Source organism: Cynocephalus volans, chromosome 6 (assembly GCF_027409185.1).
Source record: "Cynocephalus volans isolate mCynVol1 chromosome 6, mCynVol1.pri, whole genome shotgun sequence".
In the NCBI taxonomy this organism is placed as follows: Eukaryota; Metazoa; Chordata; class Mammalia; order Dermoptera; family Cynocephalidae; genus Cynocephalus; species Cynocephalus volans.
Window position 1 is genome coordinate 6248430 of NC_084465.1, and position 17820 is coordinate 6266249.

Consider the following 17820-nt stretch of genomic DNA (forward strand, 5'->3'; position numbering starts at 1 on the left):
GTGGACTCTATGGAGCTTCTATCTCCCTTGCTGGATGACTCTGTGCTCCATAGACATTGGGCCAGGCTGCTGGATCACGCGGCAGCAGCGTGGACCCCGTGGAGTTCCCACCTACCCTGCCGGATGTCTCCCCGCTCTGTGTGCCCTGGGCTGGGCTGGGAATGAAGCCGGGTGGTGGCGGTGAAGCCTACCTGTTGGATCACGCAGTGGCGGCCCGCAGGGCGTGTGGTCTCGGTGGAGCTTCTGCCTCTCCCGCTGGACGTCTCCCTGTCTCGGCCGCGGGTTCATTCGCTTCCAGCTCCAGGGACGGGCAGGTGGGGGGTCAGAAGCCACGGTCACCGCTGCAGCCTGGGGTGACACATGCCGGCTCAGGCCTCCATGTTTCCATGTCTGCGGCTGGGGCTGCAACGAGCTGTGGCGCACCGGCGGGTCGCGCGCGCGGGTTGGGGGAAGATTCCCGGTTCTCGGCAGGGTAAAGACACCCTTTCGAAGCCGTTCCTTTGCGCTGATTCTGCTACAGCTGCATCTGGCACTGGCCTCAGGCTGCTCCTACTCGTGGTGGAAAAGCGGCAGGCAGCTCTCCTCTTCCTCCATCTTGACCTCCCAGACTCATGAGTTTATAATTTAGCTCTCACTGTTTCTTTTTATCTGCAAGAGAGGTGGCCAGTCAATTCTGCACGGGCACGGTGGGTGGCGGTCCCTTTTCTGTCTTAAATCGGCGCACACCTGTCGCTGTCACTAACCTCTCGCGGTGGGAGACTCGCTGCTCGTGCGCCTCAGGATTAACTCCCTTAATCAGCACATAACGCTGCGAGGCAGGCACTATCCTGACCCCACTGGACTGGTGAGGAAACTGAGGCACACAGGCCCACCGTGGCCTCACGCTCGCACAGCCACTGCAGAATATTTCAAACTATGACTCTGTGTTTTAGGAGAAGTAATGGTGTTTCTCTTTTAATTTCCCTTTTCGAGCCTGGGGGTGCTGTCAGCTTCCTGAAAATCTGGATCATTTGAATTACCAAGGGAATGGTTTAATTCTACATGCTACAGATGTTTAATCATTTTATTTATCTAAAGCCCCTTTTTTCTGTACTCCCCTCATTGCTACCCAAAGAAAGAATCCATAAACCCTGAACACATATTTCTGTTTTCTTAATTAGTTCTGAATTAGATGTGCAGTGTCTTACTCTAAAAATAAGACATTTAAAAAATTGCTTTTGTCATCTTCCTTCTTAGAATTAATAATTTCTTATGTTTTCTCCATTCTCATCCACTGCCATAATCCCATATTGAATTCCATTGTATTATTGATTTCGTGCCAGGTGTCTTTGTGTAAAACCAACTTAGTTCTGTGAGAAAGAGATGTACATTTTTTATATTTTGGTTCTTTTGGTAGACTGCAAAAGTGAACAAAAATAGCTTTGCTATAATAATGTGGCAATTCAAATTAAGAATGTAGATAAGCAAATTTAAACTTTTAAATGCAATTTTGGTTTAAAAAAATTAAAATCAGTATACAGTAAAAGTCTTTCTCCACATCCCTCCTCTAACCAACTGAAAGTACTTTTATTTTTTTATTTTTTATTTATTTTTTGTATTTTTCGTGACCGGCACTCAGCCAGTGAGTGCACCGGCCATTCCTATATAGGATCCAAACCCGCGGCGGGAGCGTCGCCGCGCTCCCAGCGCCGCAGTCTCCCGAGTGCGCCACCGGCTCGGCCCTGAAAGTACTTTTATAAGAGATCATTTAAAATATTGGTCTGCATCTTCATGTAAGGTGATTCACTAGTACTTATTTTATCAATAGTGTCATGTAGTATTATTTTATTTTTTATATAAACCTAATGTTTTGCAATATAAATTTTTAAAAATTACCAAAGCATATATTCTTCATATTCCCCTATAGTTTTTAAAGTGAAAGGGTAGACTTTAACAGATCTGAATTTTGTATTTGTGTCATGGGTCTATAGGACTACTTCTACATTTGGAGATTGACCAGCGAGGACTCTTGGGACTCAGCACAGAATTGTAATGGCTAAGATTTATTACTGTGATGTACTGTGGGATATGTAATGGGAGGATCTCAATGGAAAAAGACAACAGCAGGGTCTGGAAGAGTCCACATGCAGGCTTCCTTATGCACACAGAGTACCTTCTGTACCCAGCAATGAAAATACAGCAACAGGTGTGTGATGCCCCAGGAAGCTCAAGGTTTTTATTGGGGGCTGGTTAGGTAGGCACCCTCTGCCTACCATGTATGAAATTCCAGATTCACAGAAGGAGCAGCAGGATAAACCAAATTGTTTCTCATAGTCTAGGCACAGTAAACCACACTTATCACGGAACCCTCCCAAAATCCAGGTTCCCTGAAGCCAGTGTAGGGCCAAATGTGCAAACAGAGCTTTCCAAGGATAGCTGTCTCAGACCTGCTATGGTTACCCTTTCTTCACAGTACTATAATTGGAAGGTGTTTCAATTTCAATGTGCAGATGGTCTTCTACTTATGATGGTTCGACTTAACAATTTTTCCATTTTATGATGGTGTGAAACCATTCTGTTTTCTACTTTCATTACAGTATTAAATAAATTATGAGATATTCAACACTTTTTTAATAAAATAGGCTTTGGTTTAGATGATTTTGCCCAATTGTAGGCTAATGTAAGTGTTCTGGGGTAGGCTAAGTTATGATGTTTGTTTGGTTAGGAGTATTAAATGCATTTTGTAACCCCGTTATGAGTCAAGGAGAATCTGTGTTTCTGTCTAAAGGACCATAGTAGGTGTTGTGTGATATACAATGTTGAATTCTTCTCCATCATAGGCAGGCTGTGAATAATGCTGTAGTGGTTACAGAGAAGAACTTTGTAACTCTGAGTGGAGGAAAGATAGTGTTGAGGATACCTTTGATTGCAAGTAGCAGAAAAATCTTGTATTTAACTCTGAAATACACTTTTTCTGACGTTAATATATCTACTCCAGCTTTCTCTTGATTAATGTAAGAGTGCTATATATTATTCCATCCTTTTAACATATTTGCATCTTTATATTTAACATGTGTTTTTGCAGGCAACAGTTTTTTTTTAGTTTAATCCAACAATCTTTGTCTTTTAATTGGGGCATTTAGGCCCTGTACATTTAATGTGATGAAGTCTTTCTGTTTATTTTCTATTTGTCTGCATCTGCTTTGTTTTCCCTGCATTCATTCACATTACTTTTTATGATTCATTTTATCTTCTTTGTCATTACTTGTTACTCTTTGTTGTTTTAGAACTTGCTTTAGGTTTTACAGTATATGTCTTTGACTTGTCACAGTCTACCTTCAACTGATATTGTGCAGTTCCATCTGTAATAAAAGTACGCTTCCATTTACTTCCATTTCTCTCCTCCTGGACTGTTGTGTTATTGCTGTCATGAGTTTGACTTTTATATACATCATAAACTCCACAATGTATTGTTGTGATTTTTGATTAAATATATTTTTTAAAGAGATTTAAATAAGAAAAAAATTAAAAAATATTTACTCATGTAGTTATGGCTTCTGTGTTTTTCATTCCTTTGTGTAGACCCAGATTTTCACCTGGTATCATTTTCTTTCTTTCTGAAGGATATCCTTTAATATTTCATGCAGTGCAGGTCTGCTGGTGAATTGTTTCAGTGTTTTATATTTCTGGTAAAAATTTTTTGCCTCTAAGGAACTTATTCTATGTTGCTGTATATAGGGTGACTTTGCATTGCATACCCCTTAGAAACTTTTGAATTTTGAATCATGGGAATGGATGTACTTCAAAAATTAAAAGACTTACAAAGGTTTCTAGTGTGTCCTGCAAATATATTTTTAAAGTTCATTTCTATAGTTGTGTACTCATGTGTAAGTATTTTATCTGTTTGAAATTAATTTTTATGTGTTGTGCAGTATAGGGTCCAATTTCATTTTTTCAAATACAGAGAGCCAATTGTTACTACACCATTTATTGAAATGTCTTTTCTTTTTTCCACTCATTTGAAATATAACCTCTGTTATACAGCAGACATTCAGTATATGTGTGGATTGTTTCTAGGGTCTCTATTTTAGTCCGTTTGTATATTTGTATATCCCAGTGACAATATCACACTGTCATGGTTACTACATACTTTATGCTAAGTCTTGATATTTGGTGTAGTGTAAGTGTTACCTCCACCTTACCTATAGTGGAGAAACTTGGATTAGATCAGCTCTCCCACCGAGGACAATTAGAAAAGCTGCATAAAATATTTTTCAAAGAAATGTTGAAAGCGTCAGAAAACTAGCAAGAGTGGTGAGTACTCAAGGGCATGAAGGCCCAGAGAGAAGGTTTGTGTAGAGCTTGGCCTGACGTTAACTTCTCTTTTCCCCTTGAGTTATTTGCCTAGTTCGTAAAAACCAGCTGAGAGGTTGGAAAGCTGAGAAGAGTTTGGCAGTGTACAGAGCTAGGAAGAGAAAAAGAGAATTTAGGGTCCATTAAATACTATAGACTTTCATTTGGGACCCCGGAAGACTGCACCAGAGGTCAGCAAATTACAGCCTGTGGGTCAGATCCAATCCTCCACCTGTGTTTATTCGGCCCATGAGGTAAGAATAGTTTTTACGTTTTTAAATGGTTGAAAAATATTAAAAGAAGTATAATATTTCATGCCACATGAAAATCATAAGAACTTCAAGAGTTAGGGTCCAAAAATAAAGTTGCATTTTAACAAAGCCACACCTATTTATTTTCATGTCATCTGTGATTTTTGTTGTACTACAGTGAGGGAGTTGAATTGTTGTAGAGATAACATATGCTTGAAATTGTTGCTCTGCATGTTGCAAATCACAGTGACACAGTTATGATTTATCAGTGTTTGAGTGCCACATGTATTACTCTGGCACCTTATTTATTTCTCCTATTACCAGTGCATACCTATTATGTTAACACACAAAAAGGAGAAAAGTGGACTTCACATGTAGCACTTTTGAAGGATAGTGGAGTGGATTTTATTGTTATCAAATTAGATGGCAAAACATACTTATTGTGCTGGAACATAACATTCTTTAGCTGTGCTAACACAGTACATTGCCTATGAACATTACCAAACTGAACACTCCTCACAATATTCCCAACTCAGAGGAATGTAGGGGTCAGAGAAAAATAGTAAATTAAAACAAAATCTTGTTATAGCAGAATTTCTTCACAAAAATAAAAAATGAAAATGAGGCTATAGTTAAAGTAAATTTCTGAATGGCTCATTTGTCAGCCAAGCAAGGAAAGCCATTTACTAATGGTGAGTTAATTAAACTGTTTGATTATGGCAACCAAAGAAATGTGTCCACAGAAAATAAACTTGTTTAAGACTATTCACATTTCAAGCGAGAATATTTCCTCTGAAAGTTAAGGTCATTGGGAGCAATATCAATAGTCATTTTAAGAACAAGGTAAATGATTTCTAGTGGTTTCCCTAGGCTTTTGACAAGTCAGTAGATGTTACCAGTGCTGTTCAGTTGTTGTTTATTCTAGGAGTCAGTGCTGAATTTGAAGTGACTGAATAATTAGTCTTTATGAATAGTCTGTGTGAAACAACTACAAGAGAAAATATTTCCAGAGATGTCGAGTGAACACTAATTCAATACAACCTGAAGTGGAATGTGCTAGGATGTGTTGTAATTGATAGTGGTGAAAATAAATGTGGAGCAGAAAAAGACTTTAGTTAGACAAATTTACAAACTTTGTTAAAATGTAAGGTGTTGAAAGCCTGTGATTATTCATTGTATTATTCATCAACATGTACTTTGCAGAAAGTACTTAAATCTGTCATGTGTTAGTGAACTAATAGTGTCAGTAGTGAATTTCATTTGCTTTGTGGACTCCACCATCAAATTCCATGAATTTTTGTTAGATATTGAGGCTGAATATACTGAATTGCCCTTCTACACAGCAGTTTGATTACTTAGCATTGGTAAAGTATTATTGCAATTTTTTGAGCTGAGGGCTGAGATTAAATTTTTTCTGAATGAAAAGATTGCGCTCAACCATTAAATCAAAGACTTAATGGCTTTGTAAGTTAGCTTTTGCTGCAGACATGGTAATATTTTCTGACATATTTAACCTAAAATCATAAGGCAAGGCAGTGCCTTATGTGAAAATTACACTGTGGTAATGTCGTATCTACAACTAGTGTTATCTGGATGACAGGTAATGGCAAGTTGCTTTATACTGCGAAATATTTTTCAGGCTTAAACTGCAGTTCCTGTAGCAGGTTTTGGACCTTGAGGCAAGTACAAAGGAAATCTCCATATTTCAAAATCTATTTAACTGTGTATTTGAGAAGCTTCAACGTATCCTTTAATTGAGAGAGATTATTCTGCAGTATAGTGACATGCTAAAAGGCAAAGATCAAGAGAAGACTAATAAAATTTTATAAATACCTTCGAAAGATGAATATGCTCAATTAAAATTATGTGCTTGTGGATTGATATCAGTATTTGGCAGTACCTTTGTGAAAAACATTTTTAAAGATGAATATATAAAATCCCATTGTAGATCAGAATGAACAAATGAACATTTACAATCAATTTTGATGATAAGGAAAAATGGCTTTGAACCCCAATTAAGTGAAATGTTGTCATCTCTCCAAATTTCATTCATTTCATTAGTAGACCTGTATTACAAAAAATTATACTCAGTTATTATCATATTTTGAATAATTATCATCAATAAATTTGTGGAAAAGTGATCACATAATATCCTTGATTTTTGCTTCTTGTTCCACAGAGCCTAAAATATTTACTATCTGGACCTTTTCAGAAACAGTTTGTTGATCCCTGGGCTACACCCTGGAAATAAGGGAAAACTAGGAAAAAAAAAATCTGTCCCTACAAAGACTTGAAACCCAGCTTCAAGACAGCTCATGTACATATTGAATTACAATGATCTTCTCTAGCCTAAGTGCCCATCCAAAGAAAAAAATAAATTATCTGTGGTGGAAAATAGCATCATTTAGTGCCTCAAAATATCTCTATAATTTTTCAAAAACAAAGTTCAGCAGTAAGTCAGAAATTCCTAGGTGTACTAGAAGATAAAATCAGATCACTGAAAATCAAGAGAAAGAACAAACCAGAGGAAAATGTCTTCAGCTTCCTTTTGGTCCTTTGTATTTCCACATAAAATTATTTTTAAAAGATAATATAGGAGAATATGTTTGCAAAGGAATTCTTAAGATGCAGTAAGTACTGACTATAAAGGAAAATATTGAAGAATTCAACTACATTAGAATAATAATTTTTTTTTTGTTTTTGTTTTTTTTTTTTTGCATGACAAAGTGTCTTCACTTTTACTTTTAAATGATTATCAGTACACCAAGTAATAGCATGTTAACAAGTTCTTGAATTCTATCATCTAGTAATTTTGATTAAGAGAAACTAAAAGCAGCCTAACCACTTATACCAGTATTAATTGTTCTAACTCTTAGCCAGAATGGACTACTTTAAGGCTGGCTGCTCCTTCACACAGGTTACAAATAACTATTTACTACTTTTTCATAGATAAAGCCCCTGACCTTCAAGAAAGTACTAGGGAAAAAAATCATTTAATCCCTTTCTTTCTTCAAAGGATTTTTTTTTTTTTTTTTTTTTTACTAGATCTAAGAAAGAAGTCAACATTGATATATATGTTTGAGCTAAAAGATATAGGAAAACAGACAATGTATATCCATTAAATTCAAACAAATATGAGGTACAAAGATCTTTGGATAAGTTCCAAGTGTGTACAAAGAAGCTAGATTTGCTACTCTCCAAAAAGTGAAGGGACCTACTATATAACATACAGAAATAATTTAACACCTTTTCTTAAGAATGTAACTTGAGCTTTGCTAAAGCTTCATATTCCATGAAGGCATCTAAAATGCCAATCCATGGAAAAGGTGCTTCTTTCTTCCTCTCCTATCCATTTATGCGGTAGTTTTCATGGATTTCTGGCCGGATGTCACAGACAAAGGCCAAGAGGTTATCCAAGACTTCATCTCTGTTCTGCTGGAAATAGGTCTGGAGGACGGTCATCTTCTCCTGCGTCTCTTTCTCCACTTCAGTGCTGCAACTGCCGTGTGATCCCAGAGCCGCAGCTTCCTTGGCCTTGAACTCTTTCTCCCTCTGAAGGCGGTACTGCTCAATTTCAGCCTGAGCTTCTTCTTTGGCCTGCTTCAGCCTTCGGTTCTTTCGCTTGCGGGCCTCGGACACCTTCTCGGCGGCCCGCTTCTCCGCCTGCAGCAGCTGCTGGATCCCTTGCGACTGACTGGCCATGGCTGCGGCGACTCTGAGGCCGAAGGGAGAGGCCTAAATCAGATCGACAACTGCTCGGGTCGCCAGACCCGGCCGCCCATGATCTGCGCCTGCGCCCCGCCTGCCGTCACGAGAATAATAATTTTTTAAAATAAGAGATATAATAAGAGTGAAAGTACAAGCCCTAGAAAGGAAGAAGATAATGGCTACAAATGACCAATGAGAGGAGTACATTGTAGAATATATAGGACAGTTACAAATCAGTAAGGTAAACAAAGGCAACCCAATAGAGAAATGGGCAAAAGACCTGAACAGAAAACCTACAAAGAGACATGTCCAGTAAACATGAAAATGTGCATAATACCATTAATTATCATGAATTGCACATTTGAAACTTCAATGAGGTAGTATTCCATACCCTTTAAATTAGCAAAAATTAAGTCTGAACCTAGTATTTGTTGGCCTTGATTTGTATGAATGGGAACTCTTTTACCCAACTGGTGAGAGAGAGTGGAAATTGGAACAATCACTTGGAAAAACAGATTATGATAATCTTGTAAAGTTGAAGAGACAGCACCTATCATATGGCCTAACAGTTCCACTCGTATTTATACACCTTAAAAACCCACTGTTCTCAAACTTTTTGGTCTCAGGACACCTTTATATCCTTACTTTGAAACATTAATATCTGACTTAATACAAGACAGCTGAATTCTCAAGCCTGCTTCTGCATTCACTGTGTTGAAATATGTTGTTTTGGTTGAAATACATGAAGAAAATCCAGCCTCACAAAGATACGTACTAGGAAAAAGGAAAAATATTTTAAAAGCCATTCCAGAATTATGAATATTTCTGTGTGATACTACACCAAAACTTGAAAAGTGCAAGTTTTTAAAGGTTTGGCCCATTGTGGAATCTGTAAACCTATTGATGAACATTTTTGGTTTTTTTTTTACTTTTTAACACTGTAATCTATTAAACTATCCTGCAATTTCAATGGATCTTTTGCCTGTGTATAATTTTATAACATTATTAGTTGGCCTTTGAAAAACATTAGTTCACTGAGTAATCCAGATATTCTAAATATTGACACCTTTTAATAAATAACAAAATTCACGTTCATTATATAATCTACTGATCTCATTAGAAAAGTCTTTGGGAAGCAATTAAGCTCATTGGTGGATATAAGTTTTCCAAATTTTGTTGTTGGCCACTGTAACAGTAGTTTTCTCAGTAGTTTTCCTTGAAGTGACAGGTTCAATTTGTCCAGTTTTGAAGAAATATCTGTCAAATAATCAAGTCTGAATAGTCATTGTTTGTTAGTTGTTCTTCCATGTAAAAATGGCGTTCCATGAAAAAAGCAGTTATTTTAATTTACAGATCAAATGATCACAGAGGTGCTTTTCCTCAAGAAAACCATCATACTTTGGTGCAGCAGAATTACTTTATGCTTTATTTCCCATTTTGTCATACAAATACCGAAAAGATGTTTACTCGTGGATCAAATTAACATGTTAATAACTTTTAGTGCTTTATCAATGATATTTTAAAATGGAACTTGTGTTATTTTTACTGAAGCTGAAGTGCTGGTTGAGAATGTAGTAACTTCTACTATAGTTTGGTGTCACTGCCTCAATTCTTGGAAAGGCACCAACAGTTTTATCTGCTATGGCTTTTGTACCATGTGCAAATATGAACATGGTGAAAATGGCAAATATTTCTCATTAATTTGAAAATAGTTTTGGCCTCATGACCCCTTGCAAGGCTCTCAGTGAGCTGCTTTCCTCGGGGGTCTTTGGACCACTCTTTGAGAACTCCTCCTTAGAAAAATGTTTGCAAATATGTATCCGGATACATGCAAAAGAATGCATAGATAGGGTAGCAGTTTTTACTTATTTATTTATTTAAAATCATTGTTTAAAATCATAATGCAAATTTGTAGGTAATTAGTTTGTGATATATTCATTCAGATGAATACTATATAGCAATGAAAATGAATGAACTACAGCTACAGAAATCAGATTGTTGAATCCCATGAACATATATTGAGTTGTAGAAGCTAAGTCACAAAAGAATTCATATAGTATTCTGTCTAAAGGCAGGCAAAACCAAATTATGTTGTTTAGAGATATATATGTAGCTAATGAGTACAAAGAAAAGCAAGAGATTAATTGCCATAAAATCCGTTATAGATGTTACATATGAAACATATGAAAGGGGGAGAATGTGTGTTCAGGAACAATCATATGAAATGCTTCCAGAATACTGGCAAAATTTCTTGTCTTATCTTGTGTGTTTAGACACAGATGTTCTTGTGATAATTTTTTAAATAGTAAAAATACACTTGTGTGTATATGATGTTTCACAATAAGCAAAGGAAGCAAGTAGAAGAAAAGCATACCGTGTGCTTATGCTTGGATAGGAAGATGCTAATGTCTCCTAACTTAATCTTTAATAAACTTAATGCAATTGTAGGAAAGTTTTAAAAGTTATTATTTTAAATTTCATTAGGAAAAAGGACTAAAAATAGCTAAAAAAATTGTTAAAGAAAAATGAAGGAGAATCACTTTTAAACATGTTAAAAACATACTGGAAAGATAAAATCAAAACTGTGTGGCACTGGTTCATGAATAAATAGGTTACTGGAATAGAATCGGAAGTCCAGCAATATACCCTTACATTTATGGTTAACATATTTTTTACAAAAGTATCATGAACATTCAATGGGGAAAGAATAGCCTTTCGAACAAATGGTGCTGGGAAAACTGGATATCCACATGCAAAAAACATGAGGTTGGACTATCACATCATACACAAAAATTAACTCAAAATAGATCATGACTATAAAGATAAGAGCTAAAAGTATGAAATTCTCAGAAGAAAACAGAGAAGTAAATTTTTGTGACCTTAGAATAGGAAATTGTTTCTTAGATATAACACCAAAAGAACAAGCAACAGAAGAAATAAATTGGAATACATCAAAATTTTAAAATGTGCTTTAGACAATAACATCAAAAAAGCAAAAAGACAACCCACACAAGGGGAGAAAAAATAAGCAAGGTTTACTATAAGATCTAGCAATCAGATATCTTGGTGTTTACCCAAATGAGTTAAAAACATGTCCACACAAAAACCTGCATACAAATGTCTGTAGCAGCTTTTTCCCCAAATTATCAAAACTTGGAAGCAATCAAGATGTCCTTCAGTAAGGGATATGTCTTGGTGATACATGTATCTTCTTATGACAGTAATACACTCTTTTGATTATTGTGGCTTTGTAGTCAGTTTTAAAAATAGGACATGTGAATTTCTCAACTTTTTAAAAGTTGTTTTGGCTGTTTTGAGTCCCCTGAATTTTTATGTGAGTTTTTACAAAAGAGCCAGGCAGGATTTTGACAGGCATTGTTTTGAATCTGTATATCAATTTGGGGATTATTGTCATCCTAACATCTTTAAGTCTTCTGAACCATGAACATGGGATTTCATTCCCTTAATTTGTATGTTTTTAAAATTTCTTTTGACAATGTTTGGTAGTCTTAAGAGTACAGATCTTATACTTTTTTTGTGAAATTTATGTCTAAGTATTCTTTTTGATGGTATTTTACATGGTATTGTCTTCCTAATTTCATTTTTTTAAAGTATTCATTGCTAGTGTTATAGAAATACAATTTATTTTTGTATATTGATCTTGTGTCCTGAAACTATCAGTTTTTTAATTGATTTCTTCAGATTTTCAATATATGAGATCATGTTATCTATAAATATAGTTTAGTTTCTCTTTTCCAATATGGGTGTCTTTTATATCTTTTTTCTGTCCTGCTATCCCTAGCTATAACCTCTAGTACAATGTTGAATAGAAGTGGTGAGAGCAGACATCCTTCTCTTGTCATCCTTATTTTCCTCCCTGATATTTGGGGGGAAAGCATTTGGTCTTTAACCATTACATATGATGTTGTGGAATTTTTGTAAATGACTTTTTTTCAGAGTGTAGTTTACTTGTAGCCATAGTTTGTTGAGCATTTTTATCATAACAAGGTGTTATATTTTGTCTAAAGTTTTTTCTGTGTTGATTGAGATGGTCATTTTTTTCTTTTGGTTAATTAATGCTGTATATTATAGAGTGATTTTTGGATATTAAGTCAGGCCTGCATTCCTGGGGTAAAGCCAGGGTAAAAATAAGTAAAAGAATTTGTATCCTCCTGTATAGTTTTTTTTAGTGGTTGCTCTAGCTATGACGTTATACACATACAACTTATCATAATCTATTGCAGTCTGCATTTTACCAGTTCTTGTGAAATGTAGAATCCTTACCTGTTTATGTTCCCTTATATCCTTCATTTGTAGTTCTTAATTTTTCCTGTGTGTACTTTGATACATCAGACAATGTAGTAATTTTTGCTCCAATTGCTAAACGTAATTTAGAAAACTCAAGAGGGAAAAGTAAAGTCTTTTTTTAATTACACATATTTTTACTTATTCCTGTGTTCATTCTTCCTCCTGATGTTCTGAGATTCTTCCTTTTTATCGTTTTCCTTTCTGGTTCAAGAACCTTTCTAACCATTTTTTCAGTGCAGCTTTGCCTCATAAGTAATTTTTAGTTTTCTTTCATCTGACACTTTCTTGATTTCCCTTTTATTTCTAAGGGATATTTTTGCTGGATATAGCGTTCTGTGTCTATAATTCTTTTCTTTTAGCACTTGAAAAAAAAATGTACCAGTTTGTTCTGGCCTTCATGGTTTTAGGTGAGAAATCTGCTTTCATCTGAATTGTTTTTTACCCATGGATAAGGTGTAATTTCTATTTCCCTTAAGTTTTTTAGTTTAATCTTTCAGTTTTCAGGCATTTATGATGTGTCTTAACATGGATTTATTTGTGTATATCCTCTGTGGATTTATCAAACTTCTTGAATCTGTGTGTCATGTTTTTTTCTAAATTTAGGACTTTTTCACCCATTATTTTCTTGAAATACTTATTCTGTCTCACCTTTTTTTCCCCTTCCTCTGAGACTCCAATGACAGGAATGCTACATCATTTGTTATAGTCCAGCAGTTCCCTTTATCTCTGTTTTGCTTTGTTTTTCAGTCAGTTCATTTTCCTTCTTGTTCAGGTTGGGTAATTTCCGCATTCTGTCATTCAGCTCATTTAGTTAGTGTTATATTTTTGTTAGTATATTTTTCACTTTTAAACTTTCCATGTGTTTCTTCTTGATACCTTCTATTTCTTTGATGAGATTTGTTTGTTTTCTGAAACTTTGTATTTTTTGTTTCAAAAGCATGTTCATAATTGCTTGTTGAGCAGTTTTTTGGTTTTTTGTTTGCGGCTGGCTGGTGTGTTGAAGCAGTTTTATAATGTATAGTTTAAAATTTTGGGCAGATAGTTTTGATATCTATGAACTCTCAGTGTTTGTATCTGTTGATTATCTTGTCTCATTACTGTTGAGATTTTCTTGGTTCTTGGTATGGTATGACAAAGTTCTTTTTTTATTGAATCTTTTATATTTTGAGTATTATGTTATGAAACTCGGTATTTTATTTAAATCCCCTTTTTAGTGGGACTTATCTGAAACTGCACTTCTGGGGTAAGGCGGGCACTGCCCTGGTATTCTCAGGTGTGTGCGTAAATCCCAGTTCCATAATAGGCCTCTGTTGACTCATTGATGGGGAGTGAATACTGAGCAGAAGTGTAAGTCTAGATTCTCCCCTATGCCTCTACATGTACCATGCTGGCACAGGGCATTCCTGCTTTTACTTGGCCTCCACTGACACTGGGGAGGAGGGATGGGCACAGTACTGCTGGGCGGTGGTTTAAGTTCTGTTTCTCTAGTAGGCCTCTCCTGACATCACGCCCACAGGGAGGGTAGGGGCACCTCTTTACTGGGTGCTGTTGAATTCCAGACTCTTTCCTCCACTGACACCCTGAGAGAGGGGGTCATGTTACTACCAAGTGGGTATGATTGTCCTGGCTCCCACGTGGCCTCTGATACTACTCTGTCTGTGGGTGAGGGTGGGAATTTGATGTCTAGGTTCTCCTGTGGTCTTTGTAATGGGTATGTGGCTTGGGCTTTTTCTGTGGTGTTTGGCTTGAGTTGGTTGGTTACTATCTACAAGTTTTTCGTCCTGCAAATCTGCCACATTCCTGCTCCTTTAAGTAGAGACAGCAGGGCTTTTGTATATGTGTATGCCTGTTGGTATTTCTGAATTGTCAGCTCCTCTAGCATCTCTTCTTCTATATATGAGTCAGAAAGGAAACCTAGGGAACTCATACTGTTTTGTTCTTTGGCATCTTAGGTCCTACTTGATCTGAGTTCTACTTTTTATTGTCTTCTTGTGTTTGTCTTATGTATCATGCCTAAGGTTAAGTACTTAGAAGAAAAAACAGGGAAAAGTGCATCTCCTCTGTTTTGTCTGGAAGAGCAAATTTGCATTCATTTTTGACTTTTCCCCCTCCCTGAATATAGAGTTCTGGGTTGACATGTTTTTCTTCTTTCAGCATTTAAAAGATGTTGCATTGTTTCCTGTCTTCCATTGTTTCTCATAAGAAGTTGGGTGTCTATTGTATTGTTATTTCCATAAATGTAATGTTTTGATACTCTCTGGCTGCTTTCAGGATTTTCTCTTTATCTTTGGTTTTCAGCAGTCTGACTATGATGTGCCTAGGTGTGGTTTTCTTTGTATTCATCCTGCTTGGGGTTTGCTGAGCTTCTTGAAAATGTAAGTTGATATTTTTCACCAAATTTGTGAAAAGTTTGATCTTTATTTTTTATTCTTTTTCTGTCTCATTTCCTCATTACTTTTCCTCTGCAACTGTAATTACATGCATTAGTGTGTTTGATATTGTCCCATACATTACTAAGACTGTTCACTTCTTTTTCAGTGTTTTTACTTTTACTTCCTCAGAATGGATACTCTGTTTATTTTTACAGCAACTGACCATTTTTTCTGCTGATCCGATCTTATATTAAGGTGGTGCACTGAAATGTCCTTTTAAACTTCTTCTTAGTTGCAGAATATTTGGTTTTATTTTATAATTTTAAAGTCTCTTCTATTATTCTATTCCTAGTTATGATGAGCTCTTCCTGTATGTTTTTGAACATGTTTTTAATAGCTAGTGTAAAGTCTTTGTTCATCTTGTCATTTTTCTGTTAAATATATCATTGTAGGTCCCATCTTCCTGTGATTTTTTTTTTTTTTCACATGTCTAATAATTATTCCGTACTGAGCATTTTAGATGCTAGGTAGTAGATACTGGATTCTGTTATTTTGTTCTGTTCAATGTCAAGTTTTGTTTTGGGAGGCTTATTGTGGCTGGATTTACACTCCAACTGTATCATAATTCTAGCTGTTGGCAATATCCGACATTTCTGTTCAGCACTTTTAGCAGTTTAATCATCGTTTTCCCATGAGCTGCTTAGAGTCAGTCCGTCTGTCAATGTACATTTTAGGGGTTTAACAATGATTTGAGAGTCTGTTCAAGCTTTTGGGGTCCCTCCTTTGTGGCTCCCTCTTTTTAAGAATCCCCTCAGTTTCCGTCCTCTCTAGCATTATTGAACTTTGTCTTCTCACACCAGCAAAACTGAAGCTTTTTGTTTGAGGTCTAGTACCACTCTCTCCTTCCTTGCACATTAAGAAATGTCCTTAGCAGAAAATCCTTTTAAAAACAAATATTAGCCAGTGATGTTTTCTTCTTTCAAGGGTTAAGTGTCCTTCCATTTCATCCTGCTTTTGATTATTCACAAGTGACCTCAAGTAGTTAGGTTTTATATTTTATTCAGATTTGGTAACTTTTATATTCAGGAAAGTTACTCTGATATCTCTATTGCTACATGAAAGTTATTTTTTTGTTAATGTGTATTTTACATATACTTAGAACAATTGAATTATGTTGTATGTTAAATATGCTTTGACAGATATATACAGTCATGCAGCTATCATCACAGTCGAGTTATAGAATACTTCCTTCACCCCATAAGTTCTCTCCTGACCCTTTGAGGTTAGGTGCCTCCCACTCCAGCTCCTGGCTGATCCCTGATCTGTTGCTCTCACTATAGTTTTGTCTTTTCTAGACTGACATGTGAATGAAATACACTATGTCATCTTGTTCTGTCTGGCTTTTTTACTTAACTTAATGGTTTAGAGATTCGTCCATTCGCCATCTGACATTTATGTTTCTTCCAGCGTTTGGCTAGTATTTAGAAAGCTGCTGTGAACATTTATGCAACATTCTTTGTGTGGATGTATCTTTTCATGTTTCTTGGGTAAGTACCTAGGATTGGAATTGCTGACTTGTTGGAAATATATGCTAAACTTTGGAAAACAGTTTCACAGTTTCTTAAAAAGTGTCTTTGTACTTTTTCATTTCTATCTGCAAGATATCAGCGTTCCATTTGCTGTACATTGTTGCCAGCACTGGTTGTTCTCAGTGTTTCTAAATTTTGTCCATCTGGTTGGTGTTTAGTGATACCTCATTGTGGGTTTGATTTTTGTATTCCCTGGTGACTAAGGGCATTGAGCATCTTTTTATGTATTTATTTGCCATTTGTATTTCTTTGGTGAAGTGTCTGTTCAAATATTTTGTCTCTACCCCTCTTTTTCCAGTTGGTTTGTTTGCTGTCATCTTATTATCGAGTTGTAAGAGTTGTTTATATATTCTTCACAGAAGTCACTTAGCAATATATTTTGCAAATATTTTTTCCTAGTGTCACACTTGTTTTCATTTTCTTAGCAGTGTGTATTGAAGAGCATAGGGTTTAATTTTGATGAAGTTTGTCATTTGTTAATTTTTTGTTCTTTATTTTTTTCTTTTTTGGATCATGTTCTTTGTGCCTTACAAATAAAATTTTTGTCTATCCCAAGGTTACCTTGAGGTCTTTATCCATTTTATAGTTAAATTACATATATGTTATGAGAGTATGAGATAAGGTTGAAGGTTCTTTTCCATATGGATATTTAGTTGTTCCAATATCATTCTAAAAGACATTCTCTATTGTTTCCCTGAATTATCTTGGCCTCTTGGTTAAAAATTAATTGAATATAGAAAGGTGAGTCTATCTCTGTACTTCTCTTCCATTGATTTGTCTACCTTTATACCAAAACCAAACATAGAAAAGATATATTTTTCAAAATCATGAGTTCAGGGTAGGACTTTTAGCTCAGTTGGTTAGTGTGTGGTGCCGATAACATGAAGGTCCAGAGTTCAATCCCTGTACTGGCCAGCCCTGCTCCTCCCCCCCCCCAAAGGAAAAAAAAAATCATGAGTTCATATTGATGTTTTCCAATTTAATTAAATAGTACTTTATAAGATATCTTTAAAAAAAATTTTACTCCCATACCCAGGACATAATTGTATCTTTTGATTTTAATTATCTTTCCTGTAACTGATAGTCATTAAAAGAGGAAAAGATTATTGGTTTTTTGTCAATTAAAAAGTAATCTAAAATAACTGTACTAGTATTAAATAGTCAAAGCTAGTAGATCAATAATGAAGTTTAATATTATCGTTGCTTTTTGCTGTCATCTTTTGAGTCCACTAGTGTTGTTGAAGATACTTGTAGTGGATT

General features: G+C 35.8%; 2 protein-coding genes across 16 annotated transcripts in view; one reads left to right on the forward strand and one right to left on the reverse strand.

Moving 5' to 3' along the window:
- Positions 1-17820, forward strand: part of KMT2C (lysine methyltransferase 2C) — a 268845-nt gene that overhangs the window by 110176 nt on the left and 140849 nt on the right. The window lies entirely within an intron of this gene.
- On the reverse strand, positions 7308-8369 carry LOC134380588 (V-type proton ATPase subunit G 1). The gene has a single exon (XM_063100599.1). It carries the CDS (start codon positions 8283-8285, stop codon positions 7929-7931), a length of 357 nt encoding a protein of 118 aa, XP_062956669.1. The 5' UTR covers positions 8286-8369; the 3' UTR covers positions 7308-7928.

What these genes read in the sequence shown, in the direction of transcription:
- LOC134380588 (XM_063100599.1), bottom strand. Translation starts at nt 8,285, where the DNA reads ATGGCCAGTCAGTCGCAAGGGATCCAGCAGCTGCTGCAGGCGGAGAAG.